We start from the raw sequence: 23,834 nt of genomic DNA on the forward strand, positions 1-23,834 counted from the left end.
TCGGTCCAATCCAGCCCAGACTTGATGTATTAAGAGAGAGAGAGATGGTGTTTGGTGGGTCCAGTTCAAGAGTATAGTGGAGTGAGTACCTCAGAATCCATGGTTATGTATGTGGGGTTGGTTTGGCCACTATACAGGGATGTCAAAGGATCGGGTTTGGTGGGTCCAATTCAGAGTATAAGTGGGGTGGGTATCCAGAATCCATAGTTTTATTATGTGGCTCAAATGGTGTTGGCCATTGGAATGTCAACAGATCGGTTTCACTACAAGTTTGGTTCAACGTAAACCTCACCCAACCCGACTAAAAAAAGGGATATGAGATTGAGACCCATCCGAACCACCTCACAAAGGGTACACCTCGGCCTAATTGAAGCTCTATGGGCAAGTGTTCAATGTCATATTGAAGACGGGTCAATGGAATTCACATCGTCTGTTCCCTTGGTACAGAAAATTTTCTGTACCAATTGGACACATTAGACTGTTTTCCCACTTTAAAATTAAAGTGATTTTATTAAATGATGTAAAAGATTGCTATTGGTCCGGTAAAAAAAAAAAAAATCTATACCAAGGGAAAAGAACCCGACTAAGGCTGTTGGAATCAATCCAGGTTTACCATTTAATCTGAGCTATTGACATCCCCATTCATTCATTTAGGGCAATTAAGGCTGCATTTTGAATTTCTGGACTTATCTCATTTTTAACTGTAAAAAGGAGACAAGTCTTTAAAATAAGGAATGCCAGATGCAGTCTAAATCGGGTCAAGTTAGGTTGGGTTGGGGTAAATCTAAATCCAATCCAATCTGTTGAACCCCCTAATTCAACTTGAAAACTTCAGGTTATATATATATAGATATATAACCTAAAAGCTTCAGGTTGTATCAATGTTTTAAAAAATGATTCAAAACAGGAATTGTTCTGTCCACCGGTTTTTAAGTTGATGGTCTAATCGTCTAATTTGAACAGATGGCTTATTTTGATAAAAAATAAAAAAATAACTAAAAACCATTAAATGAATTGAACCAATCGATAATTCAATTCTCTGAATCAATAAATCATTGACTAATTCAATGTTTATTTTTTGGTGAAGAATCATAAAACGAAACTGATTGCATGAACAATTCCGAGGCCAAACATTCTGACCGTCTCAATCAACCGCGATTCGAAATCACTGGATTATACCATATTTGGGTTGCGTTTGTATCGGATTTGGATTGGCTAAACTTTTCTATTCGCTTTTGCCAAGTGTTCAATTTCCTAAACTCAATGGTTGAGGTCAATTAATTTAATTTTAACATTATTCTATTTGCCACACTTAAGTTTATTGAAATAACTTAACTTTTTAACCAAAGTTAAGTCAATCTTAACCTAATCCAAAATTCAAGCAAAATGAGCAATCTAATCCAACCTGACTTTGTCGAGTTGATCCGGTTCAAATATTGGTTCAATCAAATTAAACTTATCCAACCCATAATAAGATTGACCACCGGTCCAATCATTAAAGCAACGCAACAGCATTTACAGGAAAAGGAAAAGGAGGGAGAAAGAATCTTATCCTCTTCAGCTGGTGACATGAAAAGATATTTCAAAAGACAAAAAGTGGAAATAAATAGCACTCTGTCCCACGTGCGAGCACGTGTACGGCCACGATTGATTGTACTGCCACTCACCACGTGGGAAAGCCGAAATCCAGCAGTGCCCCCCCTCCTCCGTTCGTTTTCTCTTCCTCTCTCTGAGGCGGGAAACAAGGGCAAAAAAATAATAAAATAAAAATATTATAATTTGACTTGGGACCTAAATTCTTCATTCCTTCCGGCGTGGCCCACACAACCAATAAAAATGAAACACGTTTCACACTGCAAACTGGGAACCAGACGATGAGAGAAAAGCGCGTGTGAATGCGAGGAGCAGATAAAGCCAGAGGAAGAATTAAAAGTAATAAAACAAAAGTATTAACTATTAGCTCCGTGATCCTGGAGGTGGCGCAGCTGCAGCATCCTGACCGTTCATCTCTGGCTCCTGGCAGGAGCCCGTTGCCTCGTCTCATGTCGTTTCCTGAAAGAGAAAGAACATTAAAAAGGAACAGAAAGGTCAAAATGACAAAACTCTCCCTTTTTGGCCCCGAGAATTACGGAACGCCACGGAAATCGAAAACTGCCAGAATCAAATGACGAAAATGACCCCTCCACCGTTGCAGACTTGCAGTCCAACTCCAACTCCGTATCCCTTATTTATTTTCTCCTTTTTCTTAAATAATACGGGAAGCAAATTTACGAATTTACCCCCCGAATATGTCATCGTAAGTAATTAATAAAAAGAATAAAAGAAAATATCCCGATCCAACGGCTTGTGAATATATGTCAGTCACAATGGATTTATACGAGAATGGCGGTTTTAGTAACAGCTGTACGAATTTTCCATGTCAGCCTCTCCCACATGTGACAAGCTGGAGGCCAGAAGCCCAAGACCACATGGCCCCAATAGAGGGTGGAGCCCCCAACTGGTCCAACTAATTTTATTTAATTTAAAAAGATTTAAAATTGAAAGCTAGTGGCGGTGCAAAGAAAGGTCCAATGGATGGTGGGGCATATAGAATTAGGGCACCAAACATGTGGCCCGGACAGTTTGTGTTGGGCCATTAGAAAGAGACCCATCTAAACAACCATTTTTCTTTTCTGGGTGGTTCTAGGGCTAACCTGGTCCAGAGAATCATTGTTGGGGCCCAGCCCCAAATCTGAGCTGCTCAATTCATGCATTCAGATTCGAATCTGCCTCTTTTGTGTGGCCTAGCTGCTACGTTCTGGCCCTAAACCTAGAGGGCTTAGGTTTCTTGGTCGGCGACTTGGGCCTCCCCCCCAAAGGGGTCAATTTAATGTAGGGCCCACAGCTTGTGGGGTATTAAGTTTGACATTAGATTGGAATCCACTTAACAATTAAAACCATGGCCCACCTGTGCTGTCATGTCCCAGTGAACCAATCCACTACTGAAAAGATCCTCTCATAGGTGGGGCCCTTATTAAATCATAGCCCTTTATGAACAGCTACCCTAATTTAGCATCTCTGCAAGGACATAACTGCCCATTTACCATGATGAATTGAGATCCACAATATTGTCACGATCAGAGGCAATTTAGTCATTGATCATTTAAAATATTATTTTCTCTTTTTATGTTTTATTATAATGGAGAGAGAGAGAGGGAGGATACTGGATACGAAGGGAAACTGGTAAAAACAGTTGGTCCATTCTCATACAAACCGCCACGTGTCGCAAAAACAGAGGGTTTGTCTAAGAATCATACAAAGTGGTGGTCCTCAGCCATTTCCCAAAATAATTAACGAGGAAATGATTAAATATTAAAAATGTAAAGTCATCTTTTTTTGACTGCACAAGTCAAACGAGTCAAATAAATAAATATATTCACCCAGGAAATAGCAACTCAGGGGTCAACTCAACTGATTTACAGCACGACTCAGCGAGTCACAACTCGAAAACTCGTGTCCTGCAACAGTTTGTCATCTCCAATGCAATCAGGGAGGTGGGAATCAGATATCTTAGTCAGAAGAAACAACACAAAGACGTGGTAATCAGGGTCTTGCACTTTTAAAGTTTAAAACTTCAAAGGACAAGCATGTTTTTCTAAATTTGGAAAGGAGAGAGACACAGCAAACGCCAGATTCCTTTTGCTTTGGTTGTATGTTTTCTTCCTTCCTTCTCTCTTTCCTCTCAGACATTGAAACAGCCAACCAGGAGCAAACCCTAATCCATTAAACAATGAATATAATATTTTGGAGAAATAACGGCCTTAAAAAGCAATCAATACAGGGTGTGTTGCCGCTGGCTCTTCCTGCTCCATTGCAATGATGCAGTGTGGAGGAACATTGTTTAAGTGAGTTTTGTTTATGGGTTTCCTTTCAGCCTTTCAGGTAGAACAGATTTGCATGAAGAATGAAATCAAACATGCCCAACAAAGATGGGTTTTTGTTTCTTTATTTGGATAAACGAAGCAAGATAGAATTATAGTTGAAGCAGAAGAAGAAGGATATATGTTAATATCAAGCTCTGCAGACACTAGGATAAGTGTGTTGAGGTTTTGAAGACCACAAGAACAAACAGCTATATAGAATAGCCAAATTAAGTAGACCCAACTTTCTGCTCAGGGATTCAAACAGTGACATGGGAAAAAAAATATGAAAAGCAACCTAGTTAGAGGAAGATCAGAGGAGGTTGTTTCATGAGAAGGGAAGACAGAAATCAGAAAGGAAGAACAAGAAGAAATCTAGCAGATATGAAATATGAAACGAAAAGAAAAGAAAGAAAAGAGGAGCTACTGGGTTTTTTGTTGTTGTTTTCTCTTTCCCATACAAACAAAGAATTATTACTACACGAACAAATATCTATACAAATGTCTATCTCTATGTCTATCTGTTCTCCATTGGTCCCTTTGGACCAAACATATAAGATTTCAAACTCACATCAAATCTATGAGGGGAAAACCAAAAAGCCAAGAGAAAAAATTAAATTAAAAAAAGCAAAAGGAGATGTTGGAAACTGGGGAATGGAATGTCTGCTTGGATCATCGACTGGATTTAAAGCACTCAACTCAATTCAAACCGAACTCCTGCATCTCAACAACAAAACCAACAATCTTGATTGCCTGCTATGAAAGAGAAAAAAAGGAAATGAAGGAGGAGAGAGAGAGAGAGGGAGTGAGAAGGAGATGACTGTTAAAAACCTCATGATCAACAGTCAAGATATTGGAGAGAGGAAGATAGGAACGAGAGCAACTACCTTGGGTTTATTATTGAGAACTGTTTGGGTTTTCATCTCCACTGTCAGTCCCTTGAGGTTGTTGGGGATGGACTTGTTGGTGATGATCCATTGACTGATGCTGCTCTGAGTTCATACTCAGTCCACCACCTCCTCTATTGTAGGCATTAAGAGCTGCTAACATGCCCAGGTTAGTCTCGGAGACACCAAGGCCGAGATGCTGAGAAGCGCCGGCAGCTGAAGGTTGTTGCAATAGCATTGACCCAAGCGGGAGCGCACCCACTCGTCCGCCCTGGAATTCTATCCCACCGGAAAGGTTAATTCTAGGCATGAAATGTAGAGGCGCTTGGAGGGTGTTCCCGCTTGCAGTCGGTATTGTTGTTGCCCGATACTGTCCTCCCGCTGCAGGGAAAGTCCACAGCGAGGGTTCTGAAGGCCCAGGGCCAACACCAGCCGCGGCAACCCCTGTTGGGACGGTAGAGCCGGCTGTAACAGGTAGCATCCAGAATGCACCGCCGGCGCTACTTGGTGCCGGTGCCATTGCCCACATTGCCGTTGCAGGCATCATGTTTGAAGGCCGAATTAGGCCAGCTGCAGCTGCTGCTGCAGCAGATGCAACGCTCCCACCACCGGGTTCTCCAGTTCTCAAGGGTTTACTAGCTGAAGGAGAAGAGGCATCACCGGCTTCCTGCTGCGGTTGTGATTCTTCCTTGAAGAGATCTTCTCTGAAGCGTTTCCTCGAATAGTTATCACCAGCGTCTCCACCTGAGCCACCGCCGGCACCACTACCACCACCAGGCAATGCTTCTCCAATCTGATCTGCAGTTAAAAGATGGGAATGATGCGGATGGTGGAACCCTAGCATAGCAGTATGCGAGATCCCCGAGTCACCACCACCGAGCAGCCTCCGAGCGGGTTCACCCGACTCGTCATAGTGATGAGGGTGGTGGGCAAGTGCTAAAGCACCATGAAAAGAATGAGGAGCAGACTTCGACGCCGGGGCGGAAAGGCTCGAGCCGCTGCTCCGAAGAGACACGTTGAGGGTCGAGAAATTGGCAGGGATAGTACCGGTTCCTGTAGCAGCAATTATCGCAGGCTCCGCTTGCTGAAGCAACCACTCGATGGTCTCACCGTCCGACTTGTGACCCAATTCTCTCGTCAACTGAAAAACCCTAGCCGCGCAAGTCGCCGGCATACGGATGCGCCGCCCTCGACCGTCGACCTTCGTGTGCCTATCTTTGGACGACCGTTTCGTCGTGGTCGTCGTCGTCGTCGCAATTGTCAGTTGTTGCTGCTGCTTCTTGGAAGGATCCACGAGCTGCCCAGATCGAGAAGCGTCGGACTTGGTGGAGATAGCGAGAGAAGCATCCACTAGTTGGGGCGGAGTGGTGGTAGTACTGGTAGTACTAGTAGAGTTAGGCGAGCTTCCACCACCAGCTCCACCTCCTCCACTCCCAGCTCCAGCTTGGATAGAGATGGAGCCCATGAATGGGCCTGGACCGGGGCCGGGGCCGGGACCTGGTCCTGATCGGCTCTCGAAAGGGACTAGTTGCAAAGGAGAAGACTGTTGTTGTTGCTGCTGCTGCTGCTGTTGTTTACTGCCTTGAGACTGGGTTGTTGATTCCATCTCTTGCCTTCCTCAACAATTCTTCCTTGTGAACGCAGTTCTTCTTTTGCCCTCTTTCTGCCTTTGGCTGATTATTCTCCCCATCTCCCCATCTCATTATCTATCTGCCTTTTCTTCGAGAGAGAAAGGGAGAGAGCTACAAGGCTACAGAAGCTTTGGATTAATGAGCTGTTTTGGATTTTGGTCTGGACACGTGCAGGTGAGGAGCTAACTAGGTGTTCTTCTTGCTTCTGATTGATTGACTATTGTCTCTCCCCATCTCTCTCAGAGAGAGGAGAGAGAAACCAACTGGGTTTGGAGAGAGAGAGAGAAAGGAAAGTGTGAAGGTGGAGGTGGGTGAGGAGAGATGAAAGGGGGGGCGTAGGTTTACAAGCTACAAAGCTTTTTCTTTTCTGCTGTTTGTTTATTTTTCTTTTATTTCTGGGGTTGTTTTAATTTTTAGGTCCAACTGGTGGGGACTGGGAAAGTAGCAGTAGCCCACTCGTGGGGCCTCGTAAGGAATGTTAAATGGACTTTGATAAAACCAGGAAAAGAAAGAAAGGCAAAAAAGAAAAAGACTGAAAATTTAACCACTGAACAAGTCTTCTTACAGTTTTGCTTCTCTTTCCACCTTTTATCTCTTTTCCTCCTCTCTATCTCTCACAGGTCTCTTTCCCTCTTGTTGATAATGATGATGACGCTAATCAAGTCCAACCACCTCTCTCTCTCTCTCTTTCTCTCTTTCTCTCTCTCCTTCTCCCTCCTTCTTTCTCATCTCTCATTCATTGTGTGCAGTAGGATAGCAAAAGGAGACATCAGGTTTGCAGTTGAGGACAAAACAAAGTGCAGAAAACAAGCCCTTAATGTAGCTGTGCTTGTGCTGATCAATAATATAATGTTCTTGTGCTTCTGGGTATAATTCAAACTTATAAAATTCACCACCTACAGTCTACAGTACCACTTCTCTCTACTCCTTGCTTTTACAAAACCTCCTCTTTCCTTTCTTTCATGTAACTATTAACTCTTTCTCTCTCTCTCATCCTCTTACCTCCAAAACCCTAATAAAACTCTTTATATATATAGAGAGAGAGAGATGTTTGTTGAGGGTGAGAACTGAGAATGGCTATGGTAAATTTGGAGCTGGAAGGAGTTAAAGGCGACACCCAGACAGCACAGATAAGCGTCAGATAAGCATCTAATGCAGGAGGACAGCTCATCCCAACACAAACCTATCTTACTATTCTTTTTCCTTTTATAATTTAAAACAATAAAGAACAGTTCAATACTCATCAGCCAGTCAACTCCACCTTGCCCCACTTTCTCTCTCCATAGTTTTCTAGCAAATTAATACTAAAAAAAACCTCTTAATCAATTCAAAATCCCTCCCAATCCCAACCTACATCTTCTTCATCCCTATCACCTGAATATATTATTTAAAAAAAAAAGGTGGTTTTGGCCAATTCCCACCACCTCCTCCAGCCTCCAGCCATAACTGACCTCTCCCCCGAGTCACCTACCCTCCTCCTCTTGCCATATCCGCCAATGCTGAAGTTTCAACACGTCCAAGTTCCAATATTTTGCATTATTATTCCTGTTAATTTTATTTGAAATTCACTGCTGTGTGCTGTGTGCTGTCTGCTGGCCAAAGACAGTACAATTACTGTTCTTGCATCAGTCTCTTTGTTGGGTTCTCCATATTGGGATTCTTTGATAAAGACTCCTCCCATGCCCTTTTCCTCTTCAATCCCATCTCAACCAACAAAATTAATCAAATTCTCAAATCCACCAACAAAAGAGAAAACAAAACTCTGAATTACCCATTAAAAAACCTTACCAATGATTCAACTTTGGTTCTCACCTCTGTCCCCATTTACTTTCCTTTCACTTTCTCCCTCTTCTCATCATTCTCTCTTTTTATTTTTTTGATACTTAATAATAATAATAAAGGCTGCAATGAACCGGTCTTTACTGAAATCCTAGCTTCAGTTCTCTTAAACACAGAGAGAAAGAAGAGGAGAGAGATAGGAGAGAGAGAGTAAAAAATGTAGGGAAACAAAAGAAGAAAAAGTACTGAGAGGTGGGTGTCGTTTCTTTCTTACATGTACGTTGAAGGCATTATTTATGACTACAGTTTTAACAGGTTAGAAATGGAAAGTTATTGGGCAGCTCCTCCAATTTATGGCGGGAAGGGAGAGTGTACGGGTTGAATGGGGTTGGGGGTAAATATGGGTCAGGGGGAGGGTCAAAAATGGTAAACGAAAGGACGTCAGGTGGAAGTGGTGGAGAGTCTAGTGCTGGTGGTGGTGGGGTGAGGTAATGATTACGGGGAATTTAGTATCAGTTTTAGCACGCACATGCCAATCACGTGCTGCCCTGCTGCACAGATTTGGTAAGTTTGGAATTTTGGATTACAGCGGGAAATAAAAAAAACAAAACATGAACTTCTCTCCTCTCGGACTCAAATTCCACTGATCTGCCCTCCCTATCTTATGTGTGATTTTTACTATTTGGGGAAAGGATTTCCTGGACGGATCGTGTAGATTAGCACAGTGCTATGCAGCAATCCCTTCTTTTAGCCACGTGGAGGGACGGTGTATGCAGCCTGGACTCTTAGGCCATCTAAGAGATGAGTTTGAATTGCCGCGTGTATGATTCTGTCCATGTCAGCTCTATGCCCCACCCACATTGAAATGAAGAATCAAAAAATCTTGATTCAACAATGGACCCCACGTGAGTGACTGGAGGATTTGTCTTTTATCTCGTTTGATTGGCATTTACTTGAAGCCCGTAGCCCACTTTGGTTTATGTCACATATGTGGAGGTTCCAATTCTACTATTTGTTTGCTTCATGGTTTTCAAAATCCGACCAGACCGGACGGTCGGACCTGTTCTGCTTTACCCTAAAATCAGTTTTGGTCAAAAATCATTGATTTGGTCAGTGAATTACTGATTCGAACAGTTGAATTATTGAACCATCGATTTGGACATCAATTTTTTTTTATTTTTTAAGTTAGGACAGGTTATCTATTTGAACCGGACAATCCAACTGTTTGACAAGGAACTGGTCCCTAGAATGGTTCCCCGTCTCGTTCAATTTTAAAAACCTTGGTTTGTTTTACCAAATACAATTCTGATGGTGTTTGGTTCTCTAGCCGTTTATTTGAAAAACGGTGTCAAGTTGTCGTCATGTAAGTGAAAGAATGGTAGGATCCATCTAATGGACGCCATAAAGGTTGCGGAATGGGTGGGGCGAATTTCAAAAAATTTCCTACCTTCTCCCAACTGGGAATCATATTCCCTGAATTTAGAATACAATATTCAAGGATCTACTTGAACCCTAATCAAACCAGATCTGTACCAAAAGATAAATGGGAGGATTATACCTGATCCGGAGAAGCAGTATCTCCCAAAGTTGGTGTTCACGCTCAAAGAATGCTCCAAGATCTGTCCCTGCTGAAGATGACACAGCTGTGGATGGAACAGAACCAGCAGGGTGCGTCCTACACACTGGATCCTTCACAAGAATCCCCTGGATGTACTAAACACTGAATTCTTTCAGTCTTTCTTGCAAGACTGATGTCAAGAACTGGTTTCTTGACTTTCTTTTCTGCAAAGATCAAATCTTGCAACAATGCAGATGGCGGCGGCAGGAGGAGATTTCCAGAAACGAAAAAACTGAACTGTTTTCTTTTCTGGAGAGAATGAGATCTAATCTCAATTCGCAGGAACCTTTCTTGCTTACCAGAACCTCTTGGATCGAAATCTTATTTCTCTCTCTTGGTTCATTCGAAAATCTCCTCTCTTTTCTTCTTGATTAAGAAATCTCCTAATTAGGAGTTATCCCAATCCAAATCAGTATTTGGATAGGGGATAATCTTAATCCCTTTCCCAGATAGAGTTAGCTTACTCCTGATCTTATCAGGAGGTTACCAGATTCAAATCTGATTTGAATTTGGTCTCTAAGAGTGGATAAGGCTAAGAGCCCAATCCTTTTTGCTAACTTCAATCTCAAATTCGCCCCATTGATGGGTGATCATATCAGCCCACTTCGAAATGGGCTTTTGGCCCATTAAGTATTCAGTGTTTAATTAGTTTCCAATCTGCTGCCCAGTTGGGCTTCTTTGTATGGCGTGGGACCCAAGCATTGATCTACACACCAGCCACATGGGTTCGGCCCAGCCTTTAATACAAGGCCCAGCCAAATTCACTGAAAATCTCAATGAACCCCTTGAGTCCATCGTATGAACCCTATGGGCCCAACACTTACATTAAGTGGTCCCTGGGCCAAGCCATATTATAAAAACCCAGGGACTGTGGGCAGGTGCAAGATTAGCCCATCAGGTATTATCCTAAATGGTCTTACACTTAACCTCTCAGCCCTTAATGATCAAGCACTGCCCGACAAGAGAGGACCTCTCCCTCGGCTGCAAGGAACGGTGCCGCACTCTCCTCTCACATGGATCCCGGGAATTAAAACCATTTGCAAACATTTTGAAACCGTATATATATGTAAATATATTAATTTTGCAAAAACAAAATTCCAACGATTGAAATCAACTGCCGGCAGTTTGGTTTCCATCAGAGAGAGTGCATTCCCGATCATTACCCTTTGTCCGACAAAGTGGCTGATTCTGTCACTATGACCACCCACTCAGATGAATTCTCAAACTGCCCCAACATACCCAGGTTTTGATCCCCACTAAGGATCTCACTGATTGGCATATCAAAGGCAGCCTGATCCAACACCTAGTGAAGTGTCATAATCGAGTCTAGGGGTCAGGTGTAACTTTCCAATTTTGCCCATCTATCTCCAAGGTCCAGGGCAAGACTGGAAATCTGGTCCGGTTCAAGGATTCAAGTAATCCCATGCTGTATGTGCCTCGGGTCTTACCCTGATGGCTGAGACAGGCCATCCCAACACTTGGTGGCACACCAGTATCAGCCTTGGCAGGATAAATCTCCCCAGACTTATCCAACGGCTGTGAACATTTAAAACTAACATGAGTCTCTACAAATGTCCAGTTTTAGGGTTTTACACAGAATTAAACCAAACAACATGAATCAAACATGCACTTTATTTATTTCCACTAAATAACAAAAGTACATCAAAATGATTGAAGCTAAGGGCATACAAAACTGTCTAACAGCTCCCACTTGCACTTAGGTCCAATCTGGTACAAGCCGGAGTCCCATACTTTCCACGTGTTTCTCAAACACCTTCTGTGTCAGTGGCTTAGTCAATGGGTCTGCCACATTATCCGCTGATGCTACCTTTTGAATTAGGACGTCCCCTCTACCAACGATCTCCCGCAGTACATGGTACTTCCTCTCGATGTGCTTTGACTTCGAGTGGGCCCGAGGCTCTTTAGCCTGGGCGATCGCTCCATTGTTGTCACACAACAACGGGATGGGTGATGTGCTGGATGGAATCGCTCCCAATTCGTGTATGAATTTCTTCATCCACACGGCTTCCTTGGCAGTTTCACTTGCGGCAATGTACTCGGCCTCGGTTCTGGAGTCTGCAGTGGACCCCTGTTTGCTGCTTTTCCAGCAAACAGCACACGATCCTATCGTGAAAACATACCCAGATGTAGACTTTCTATCATCTGGATCCGACTGGAAATCGGCATCGGTATACCCTAGAACTTGCAGTGAACTACCATCGAATACCAGACAAAACTCTTTCGTCCTTCGAAGGTATTTGAGTATGTTCTTCACAGCAGTCCAATGCTCCTGTCCTGGGTTTGCCTGGAATCTGCTTACCACACTCACCGCCTGAGCTATGTCCGGGCGAGTGCACAACATGGCATACATGATGCTCCCCACAGCTGAGGCATAGGGAACGTCTCTCATGCTCTCAATCTCCTCAGAAGTCTTGGGAGACATCTTCTTGGAGAGAGTGACTCCGTGCCTGAAAGGAACGTTTCCTTTCTTGGAGTTTTCCATGCTGTATCTTTTGACAATTTTGTCAATGTAAGCAGCCTGGGATAATCCAATTATCCGCTTCGATCTATCTCTATAGAGTCGAAGACCCAGTATGTATGAAGCTTCTCCAAGATCTTTCATGGAGAACTGCTGTGATAGCCATACCTTGACCGAAGTCAACATTCCTACATCATTCCCAATGAGTAGGATATCGTCCACATACAAGACTAAAAAGGTGATCTTATCCCCACTGGATTTCCTGTAAACACAGGGCTCATCCGGATTCTGCTCAAAGTCAAACGTTTTGACTGCAGAATCAAAACGGATGTTCCAACTCCTAGAAGCCTGCTTAAGTCCATATATGGATCTATTAAGTTTACATACCATGTGTTCCTGACCAGCAGCAATGAAGCCTTGCGGCTGCTGCATGTAGATATCTTCACTAAGATCTCCATTCAGGAACGCTGTTTTGACATCCATTTTCCAAATCTCGTAATCATGGTACGCTGCTACAGCTAGCAGGATCCTAATGGATTTAAGCATGGCCACCGGTGAAAAGGTTTCCTCATAGTCGATGCCTTCTTTCTGAGTATACCCTTTCGCCACCAAACGAGCTTTAAAGGTCTCAATCCTGCCATCGGGGCCCTTCTTCCTCTTGTAGATCCATTTGCAACCAATTGCTTTTACCCCGGAGGGCGGATCCACTAGAGTCCAGACTCCATTGGTCTCCATTGAGTCCATCTCGGCTCTCATGGCCTCCACCCACTTCTGGGAGTCTATGTCTAACATAGCTTCCGCGTAAGACACGGGATCCTCTTCACTAGTCAAGGCTTCCACCAGGTAACTATCCTGGTCATAACCATATCGGACTGGTGGTCTGGATACCCGGGTGGACCTTCTAGGTTGGTCATTACCTGGAACTTGTGGGTCATCTCCCACTGCTCCTGAGCTCTCCTCATCAAGAACTATTTCCTGACGATGGGTGTCCAGGATGTAATCGGATTCTAAGAATCGGGCGTTTCGACTGCAGAACACTTTCTGCTCACTTGGGTCATAGAATAGATAACCCACCGAATCCTTTGGGTAGCCTATAAACAGGCAACGACTGGTTTTAGATTCCAACTTGTCCGCACTTGTTCTTTTAACGTGTGCAGGACAACCCCAAATCTTCAAGTGTCTCACACTTGGCTTCCTTCCGGTCCAAAGCTCATATGGAGTTTTCGGAACTGATTTGGTTGGAACCCTATTCAGCACGTAGGTAGCAGTCTCTAATGCGTATCCCCAAAAGGATGTGGGTAATTCTGAGCGTACGAGAAGTGACCGGACCATGTCCAACAAGGTCCTATTTCTCCTCTCTGAAACACCGTTGAGTTGAGGTGTAGCAGGAGGAGCTAGTTGTGACACTATCCCATTGGCCTTTAAGTAGTCCCTGAATTCGTCAGAGAGATACTCGCCACCTCGATCTGATCGAAGGGCCTTAATTTCTCTCTCTAACTGTTTCTCGACTTCCTGTCTGAACTCTTTGAACTTTTCAAATGATTCAGACTTATGTCTCATTAGGTACACGTAACCATATCGTGAAAAATCATCTGTAAAGGTGATGAAGTACACGTGTTGATTCCGTGTCCTAACACTCAGGGGACCACATACATCAGTATGTATTAGGTCAAGTGTGCCTGCACATCTTTCAGGCTTACCGTCAAATGGCCGCTTAGTCATCTTACCTTGGAGGCAAGGTTCACAAGTGGGAAGATTTTCTACGGCTAGAAAATCCAAAGGACCATCCTTTACCAGTCTTGTGATTCGGTCGACACCGATGTGGCCAAGTCGGTAATGCCAGAGGCACGTGGGATTTATTGTATCACGAGTCCTTTTCTTGGGATTTTCGACCGACGTAGTTTCGGTTAAGTTAGTTTCCAAAGAAGGATGCAGAACATAGAGACCGTTCTCTAGCTCCCCGCATGCGATGAATTTATTATTCCGTTTAACAGTAATCATATTACTAAAGTAAACAGTATATCCATCAGCACACAATTTTGAAACAGAAATTAAATTCCTTCTCAAGTTCTGTACATAAAGACAATCTTTAAGTACAAGGACTCCTTCTTTAAAAACTAATTCTACGGTTCCTATTGCCGCAGCTGCAACACTTGCAGTTGTTCCCAAGAACAGTGTCACTTCACCTTCACTCAGCCTTCTGCTAACTTTGAACCCCTGCAGTGAGTTACACGCATGAGTTGAAGCCCCGGAGTCAACACACCAGGACACAGAAGTAACTAACATATTAGTTTCTATGACACAAGTTTCGATATTACCTTTCTTAGATTCCAGGTAGGTAGGACAGTTCCTCTTCCAGTGGCCGGTCTGCTTGCAGAAGTGACAGACATCAGATGCCTTGTTCTTCTTCTGCTTCTTGGGTTTGGTAGTCTTCTTCTGGGGCTTCTTTGCCTTTCTCTTTCTCTTGCCCGATTTGTTAGCTTCAGCAAGCATAACCACAGGCTCATCCTTCTTGAGTAAATCCTCGGCCCTCTGCAACATATTGCTGAGTTCCTGGACGCTGACATTCAGCTTATTCATATTGTAGTTCATAGTGAACGCATTGAAGGAAGAGGGCAAAGAATTTAGGATGGCATCCACTTGCGTGCCAAGATCTAGCCCGGATCCAAGAGCTTCAAGTTCGTTGATGTATCCCATCATCCGAAGACAATGGTCATGAACTTTCTACCCTTTGGTCATCTGCGCGGTCATGAACAATTTCAGGACCTTCTGTCGAGTAGAACGGTTCTGCTCCTCATACATTGTCCTTAGACTGTCCAATATGTCCTTGGCAAGTTCGATCTGATCGAACTGCCTCTGTATTGAGTTGTCTAATGAGGCAATGACAAAGCAGCGGGCTAGGGAGTTCTTATCCTCCCAATCTTGGTAGTCCCTCCTACGGGCCTCAGAAGCCCTATCACCCGGACGTTCCGGGGTAGGATTTTTCACTACCTTGTCTAACTTTTCAGAAGTTAGGACCAGCATAAGATTTCTGTACCAGTCGGCATAGTTTGGGCCCTTAAGCTTGTTATCGTCTAGAAGCTTTGCAAATTGACCGTTTGCCATTTTCTGATAAAACAGCAAAATCATTAGTCCACAACCTTAGTTTGATTCATGTTTACCTACATAGATATGGCTTTTAATCTATGTTCCATTCCCATTTGTTCATCTCTGAGATTTCCCTCCTATCTCAGTGACGGAGATGACGAAATGTCTCTGGAAATGTGGGAAATCACATGGGGTGCGTGAAGCCAACTGTTTCAGCTGCATAACCCCACCACCTTTCTGTGACGGATCATATCCACTCATCAAATGAGTTTCCCTTTGGCCTCTGTCAGACAAGGTTCAGAGCCGTTTTCAGGTAAACCCTTCTGTCAGTGAGTGCACACCCATCATATTCAGGTTACGCCAAGGTACCGTGAGAGAGTTCCCATTTTCTGGTGAAGCCCCTCCCACATCGGTCTATGACGCCCCTATCATCTTATGAAACACTCTAACAGATCCAACAGCAAATGGATAGCCCAATTTTATGGTGCGTTTCCTCATTACTGATGGACCCATCATTGTGCTAATGACGGAAGGCCTTTAGAGAGTCCATCATATGGATCTCCCTATCACTTGCATTCATATTTGCTGGAGGGAACAAAATCACGGCCTAGTTCTAATTTAGGTCAAACCAAAGTGGCTCCCACTGACTTTCATAAAGTCAGATTTCTGGTGGGCCTTCATCGGCTAGGGGTTCCGTACGCATCCCTTTTCAGGGTTGTGGGGCCCACCAGGCAAAGAGGGGGTCATCCAATGACCTTCAGGGACACCATGGCAATGATGTGCATTCAGCCATGGTGTGCGCAAGAGCCACTAACGAGTCATCACGGGCCAAGTACTTATGGCCCATGGTCGCAGCACATCAAACATCCAAACATCACATGTAAAGGAGGAATTGATCCAATCAATTAATTGCTGTAAAGCCCATTCAACGGCCCATTTAAAAACCAAGTCATTAACGATTAATGTCCACTAGGTGTATGGGCTGAATCGCAGATAGCAGTTCGGCCCATATAGCTTATCTCACAATAATGGGCTTTTGCAGTTTTAACCCTTTAAAACTGGGCTTTATAGGTGGGCCGAATTAATCCCTGTAATTGAACATCAGATTTGGAACAAAAGTGTGAGACAATTGGACTGAGAACAGCCCCTTTCGAAACCCAGATTTGGTCCAAACAGTTTTGGTCCAATCTAGTCCGAAATGGTCAAAAACTGATTTTCAATTCAAGAATTAATTATTGAATGATCTGAAATTAATAGTTTTGATTTCTAGCAAACACAAAACAATTATGGACTGTTCGCACCACCTGCAAAACAGAGGTTAATCACAAGGGTTGCAGTTTCATAAACTGCAAATCGCAGAAAACGATTTCTCCATCTGCAAATCTCCAGCGCCGCCATCTTCATCCATCTTCTTTAATCAAGAAAAATAACAGAAATCCTATTTCTATTAATTACATTCTTGATCAAATCCTATACATTCAGTCTAAAATTAAAAAAAATTATTTACAGACCGAATTGAATGAAATAAATAAATAGAAAAGAAAAAGGGTGCGCAGACCATCTGCGCTAAAACTGCACTGCGATCTCCAGGTTTGAACAGTCCATTAAATCAAAATAAATAAAGAACAATTCCAAATAAATTTTGGATTTAATAGAAATTAATTTCAGATCAATCGCCCTTAACAAGAAACAGTTTCTTGAAAAAAAAAGAAAACAATCTGCGCAAATCTTGAAAGAACACCTTCTATCCATCTGCGCAGGGTCAGATCTGATTTTCTTTTGGTTCAAGATTCGAACCTGTGGCTCTGATACCATTGAAAGAATGGTAGGATCCATCTAATGGACGCCATAAAGGTTGCGGAATGGGTGGGGCGAATTTCAAAAAATTTCCTACCTTCTCCCAACTGGGAATCATATTCCCTGAATTTAGAATACAATATTCAAGGATCTACTTGAACCCTAATCAAACCAGATCTGTACCAAAAGATAAATGGGAGGATTATACCTGATCCGGAGAAGCAGTATCTCCCAAAGTTGGTGTTCACGCCCAAAGAATGCTCCAAGATCTGTCCCTGCTGAAGATGACACAGCTGTGGATGGAACAGAACCAGCAGGGTGCGTCCTACACACTGGATCCTTCACAAGAATCCCCTGGATGTACTAAACACTGAATTCTTTCAGTCTTTCTTGCAAGACTGATGTCAAGAACTGGTTTCTTGACTTTCTTTTCTGCAAAGATCAAATCTTGCAACAATGCAGATGGCGGCGGCAGGAGGAGATTTCCAGAAACGAAAAAACTGAACTGTTTTCTTTTTTGGAGAGAATGAGATCTAATCTCAATTCGCAGGAACCTTTCTTGCTTACCAGAACCTCTTGGATCGAAATCTTATTTCTCTCTCTTGGTTCATTCAAAAATCTCCTCTCTTTTCTTCTTGATTAAGAAATCTCCTAATTAGGAGTTATCCCAATCCAAATCAGTATTTGGATAGGGGATAATCTTAATCCCTTTCCCAGATAGAGTTAGCTTACTCCTGATCTTATCAGGAGGTTACCAGATTCAAATCTGATTTGAATTTGGTCTCTAATAGTGGATAAGGCTAAGAGCCCAATCCTTTTTGCTAACTTCAATCTCAAATTCGCCCCATTGATGGGTGATCATATCAGCCCACTTCGAAATGGGCTTTTGGCCCATTAAGTATTCAGTGTTTAATTAGTTTCCAATCTGCTGCCCAGTTGGGCTTCTTTGTATGGCGTGGGACCCAAGCATTGATCTACACACCAGCCACATGGGTTCGGCCCAGCCTTTAATACAAGGCCCAGCCAAATTCACTGAAAATCTCAATGAACCCCTTGAGTCCATCGTATGAACCCTATGGGCCCAACACTTACATTAAGTGGTCCCTGGGCCAAGCCATCTTATAAAAACCCAGGGACTGTGGGCAGGTGCAAGATTAGCCCATCAGGTATTATCCTAAATGGTCTTACACTTAACCTCTCAGCCCTTAATGATCAAGCACTGCCCGACAAGAGAGGACCTCTCCCTCGGCTGCAAGGAACGGTGCCGCACTCTCCTCTCACATGGATCCCGGGAATTAAAACCATTTGCAAACATTTTGAAACCGTATATATATGTAAATATATTAATTTTGCAAAAACAAAATTCCAACGATTGAAATCAACTGCCGGCAGTTTGGTTTCCATCAGAGAGAGTGCATTCCCGATCATTACCCTTTGTCCGACAAAGTGGCTGATTCTGTCACTATGACCACCCACTCAGATGAATTCTCAAACTGCCCCAACATACCCAGGTTTTGATCCCCACTAAGGATCTCACTGATTGGCATATCAAAGGCAGCCTGATCCAACACCTAGTGAAGTGTCATAATCGAGTCTAGGGGTCAGGTGTAACTTTCCAGTTTTGCCCATCTATCTCCAAGGTCCAGGGCAAGACTGGAAATCTGGTCCGGTTCAAGGATTCAAGTAATCCCATGCTGTATGTGCCTCGGGTCTTACCCTGATGGCTGAGACAGGCCATCCCAACACTTGGTGGCACACCAGTATCAGCCTTGGCAGGATAAATCTCCCCAGACTTATCCAACGGCTGTGAACATTTAAAACTAACATGAGTCTCTACAAATGTCCAGTTTTAGGGTTTTACACAGAATTAAACCAAACAACATGAATCAAACATGCACTTTATTTATTTCCACTAAATAACAAAAGTACATCAAAATGATTGAAGCTAAGGGCATACAAAACTGTCTAACAGTAAGTATTGGGAGAAATATCATTATTTGGTAAGACTGTTTATTAAATAAATATTTTCTTGGTTTGTGTGAGAGCTAGGGGTGGCCACGAGCCAAGCTTTTCACGAGCTACTCAAGCTTGGCTCGTGAAAAGCTCAGCTCCGCTCGGTTTCAATCGAGCTTCAAGCTGAGCTCAAGACCAATTTACAAATTCGTTTATTAATCAAGCCAAGCTCGAATAACTACATAATAATAATAATAATAATAATAATAATAATAATAATAATAATAATAATAATAATAATAATAATAATAATAATTTATATAAAATAATATATAATAAAAATATTATAGATATAATGTTTTTATTTTTATATATAATAATAACTAATTATTATAAATCTTAATTTTTTAAATATCAAATAAAAATATTTTTATATATAATAATTTTTATTTTTATAAAACATTTTTCTCAAACCGAGCTTGAGCCAAGCCAAACTCAACCTTACGAGCTTTTGACTCGAGTTGAGCTTGAGCCTCGTACTACTTTGACAAACCGAGCTCGAATATCGGCTCGCCTCAAATCCACCCCTAGTGAGAGCTAAATGTGGGAGAGAAGCATCATTTTTTATGTTTCCCCCAATACCCAATTGTTTATTTATGTTGTGCTTATGTGAATGGTGTCTAACCGTCAAACAACACTAAATAAAAAAGTACAAAACATTTATGACCCATCTTCTCGATTTTTAAGATAAAAAGGTACAAAATGGTTATTAAAATAAATGTATCAGTTGTTTGAACCAATGGCTGTTGTAAGATTTGGATCGGACCAGATGGTTGGGTCGCAAAAATTGAGAACCATTGATCTTTTCAAGTCCTCATTAAGGCTGTGTTTGGTTTGAAAGAAAAGAAGGGAAGGAAAAACAAAGAAAGGAAAAACTTTTCTATTCCTCTTCTTTTCCTTCTCCCTCCCTCCCTTTCCTTTCTTTTCCCTTCCTTTCTTTTCTTTCAAAACCCAATACAGCCTAAATGATGGTTTTCACAAGTTGCATGGGGTAACCATCTAGCTAACTGCTAAAACCGTGACCCATGAGCATTCCAGCTTTTAGCCTGGTCCAAGCCTTACAACATTAGGTATATAGTGTAGTGTTTTCAAATTTCAACCCATGGTCAAACCAATTAGTCAATCAACCATCTAGCCAAAATTCTGGGTCTTACTACCAAACAGCTTTCAGTGGGTCAGTAGTCAAATGTTAATTCTATTTTTCTGATTTTATTTTTAGCCATTTTCATTGTTAATAAAATAATTTTCATTTATCGAGCTCATTTTTGTCTCACATGATGAACAATACATATTATACTAGCCACACACCCAATTCTTTTATAAATCTTTTTCTTATTTTTCTCTACTTTTATATATTTATTATTTCACCTGATCATTGGGTCATTGGTCAAATATTAGTTCTCTTTTTCTTCTTTTATTTTTAGCCATTTTCATCATTAATAAAATAATTCTCATTTATCAAACTTAATTTTATCTAACATAATGAATATACACTACTAAAAGTATATCTATTTTTTATAATATTTTTTTATTTTCTTTTACTCTTATACTTTTATTATTTAATTATGACATCATGAATTAATCTGAGACAACTAAACATTAATTTTTCAATTGAATATTATAAATCGGTTATTAAAAACACTGACAGAGAATTGATATTATCTTCTTCTTCTTCATGATCGCCATCATGAGGGGGTCAGATAAATGTTAAAGGTAAAAAACCATTATCCCATATCGGTCCAAGCTATATCCAGGGTCTTGGGACTTGGGAGGGTTGGACTGAACAAGACTCTAACCTACAGCTTTTTTTAACTTTTTTTTTTCTCTCTCTCTCTCTTTCAAAATGCCACTCTCAAAGTTAACTCATGCTCTCACGTTATTGTCAGCCCCTCATAATGTACCATTGCACCAAGCAAAGAGCCATAAGCAGTTAACTTAAAAGTAGAAAAGGTAAAAATCTTCAATGCATGGATAAAACATGGGATTGACCAAGTTATTTGATATAAAGGCAAGGTTGGTCAGTTTTGGTGTGGCAGATTACACTCAGTCAACAATTTAATAAGTTCCATGTAAAGTGTAAGCTTGTCCTTTCAGAGTACTCAAGAATTCAAGAAATTGAACCCCTACATATATAAATTCTAAAATACCAAATTTTTATTAGCATAATCATCTCCCTTCATATAGTATATATGGAAATAAATGTTTGTTGTGCTTTCTATCTTTTCTTCTGTAAATAACAAAAGCAATTATGGAGCATTTATTTATTGATAGTTTCTTTCCTACCCACGACGACTCTACTCACATAAGGTTGCAGTCATGGATGAAAAACATCTCATGTTCTTACATATTATTATGTAGGGGGAGATGTTTCCGATCCTCAGAGGTAGTGTTTTGTGGGTAGGTATGGATAGAATTCTTGTGGGTAGGAGATCCAGAGTCAGAAAAAATCAGAAAACGGGTAATGGGCAGATTTTAAATTCCCAAAATAAAATTTTCTTTGAACTCTCCTAATTTTTGTTGTAATAGTTACTAGAAGTCTAGAACAGCTTAGATTAGTGCTATTTAACCTATTATAGTATTCCAAAACAGACCATGCACTGTATCATTTAAGGTATAAAAAATCTTTCATAATTATATGATTGATCACTCTTCATGAATTTGGGGCATTACCTTGGTTTTTTTATATACCTTATTGGCTATTCTAATATTATTTTATATTTATTGGCATTACAGAACTTATTGGTCATACTATAGAATTTACCAAAACTAAATAGGAGTAGAGATCTTATTGTTGATAAACCATTACTAATAATAATAGAATTAATTTTCTTGTATTTAAATCTTATAAGATCACTCCAATGTGATAAATTATGAATATAAAGTATGGGTCATTACCCAATGTTTGGACTCATCAATAAATTACACCCAGCAATAGTACTATATTACTACTTACTAGTAGTGCACATACATATGTTTGTACTGTCTTATAATTATGTTTTTTTTTTTTAATTTAGCAATGTTGTTATCTTTGTTTGATTAATTTTTACCTCTTATGGCTTTGACCACTTTTCTCAGTCTGAGAAATCAGAACTCTCAAAAAGGTTTATCATATTTTCTCTTCCTTCACTCTTTACATTAAAAAAGAGGAAACCCCTTTTTAATTTTCTATATCATCTCAAACCTTTTATATTTATTCTTTATAGATGATTATTAAGAATATACAAGATCAAGCACAACACAATAAGCAAGCACCTTCCCACTTGTCATGCCATGTCATGTCTTGCTTTGTATAGTTTGGATGTGTGCTTTATGATATTGTATTTTATTTCATTTTCTACATCTATAATGTCCTAATTGTTGGATTTTTTCACAACTTTTTATCCATTATTTTGTTTATTTTTTTATCAATACAAGAAACTTTATTGTTGTCATATGGACATACATGTGAGATTATTTTGACAAAGCCTCTTCTTTAAAGAGATATTGTCTAAGTCCTAGTGGGAATTTTTAATATTTAAAGGTATGACTTATTTTTATTCTCCTGCTAATCTATTTATATAAACCCAATGTAGACAACAGTTGCTTCAATTAAGATTAGCAAGTGGACAACTCCATAGTGCAGCACTTCTACCCTAAAAATCAATCACCTTTTACATTTTAAACCAATGGATGTGTCCAAGAGAGACAATACAATTTAAGTTCATTAACTTCTTATGCCATACTTCAATCAAATCTTAACATCGGTGCCACTATTTATGATTATAATATTGATGATGAATGGAGTAATGGTTATGATCAAAAATTTTGATGATAACGATGCATATGGCACTGAACAGAATGGAATGGAATATGGTGAAACAGAATTCATGTAGCCAATCCCATAGAGGCTTATGATTATGATGATCATGATATAAGCAAAAAGGTTTTCTATTTTATTGCCATGCACACATACTACATCTTATCTTATTCATTTTTCAAGCTTTATGTTTCTTTTGAAGTTGAAAGGGAATTTTTTTTCTTTCTTTCCTCATGCTTCTACCATTTTATCAAAGTAGTGAATGTTAGAGCATTCTATTTGTTTTATTATGTAATTTTCACATCTTACTTTATCCTTTAATTAATTGATATTTGTCATTCTTTGTGAGGAAAAAATTTATTTATCTTATCTCCTTGAATATATTAGTGTTGAAGAACTAATAAAAGCGTGTCCTGTAAATGATTTATATTCAAATATCATAATCAATGCAGCAAATTTCCAAAATAGTGCTTTGTTTTCACTTAGGCTATGTTTGGTTTAAAGGAAAAAGTAGGGAAAGGAAGGAAAACCTTTACAAACTTTGTATGGGTTTCCCTGCCTTTTTTCTTTCCATTCCCTATTTTTTCCTTCAAACCAAACACAGCCTTAGGGGATGTTCCACAACAAGAATGTTTTTGTTTTTGCTTGCTCTGGAAAATTGCCAAATCAGCAAAACAATAAAATTGAAACACATTTGTTTTGTGAAGCAAGAACAAGTTTGGCTGTGTTTTCAAAAAACGACCCATGTGTCAAAATAATGGTTTTTAAAATAAAATAAAATTTTGGATAAAGATATTATATTATTTAGGAAGCATGATATTAAATCACTAGATCAAAACATGTTCTTT

The 23,834-nt window shown here is 40.7% G+C and overlaps 1 protein-coding gene across 3 annotated transcripts; it reads right to left on the bottom strand.

The window, feature by feature from the left end:
• Positions 1-1,450: 1,450 nt before the first annotated feature.
• LOC104596844 (transcription factor TCP8) lies at positions 1,451-6,808 on the bottom strand. Of its 3 annotated transcripts, none has more exons than XM_010258167.3 (2): positions 4,787-6,791; positions 1,451-2,052 (listed from the first exon to the last, which is right to left on the bottom strand). In XM_010258167.3, the coding sequence occupies exon 1, from the start codon at positions 6,390-6,392 to the stop codon at positions 4,797-4,799; it is 1,596 nt and encodes a 531-aa protein (XP_010256469.1). In that variant the 5' UTR covers positions 6,393-6,791; the 3' UTR covers positions 1,451-2,052; positions 4,787-4,796. The 3 variants fall into 3 exon arrangements, with proteins under 3 accessions (XP_010256469.1, XP_010256468.1, XP_010256467.1); XM_010258166.3 differs by lacking the exon at positions 1,451-2,052 and adding an exon at positions 4,374-4,616 and having other exon boundaries at positions 4,787-6,808; XM_010258165.3 differs by lacking the exon at positions 1,451-2,052 and adding an exon at positions 4,374-4,652.
• Between the last annotated feature and the right edge of the window lie 17,026 nt (positions 6,809-23,834).

The sequence above is a fragment of the Nelumbo nucifera genome, chromosome 5, assembly GCF_055504915.1.
Source record: "Nelumbo nucifera cultivar China Antique chromosome 5, China Antique-T2T, whole genome shotgun sequence".
Lineage (NCBI taxonomy): Eukaryota > Viridiplantae > Streptophyta > Magnoliopsida > Proteales > Nelumbonaceae > Nelumbo > Nelumbo nucifera.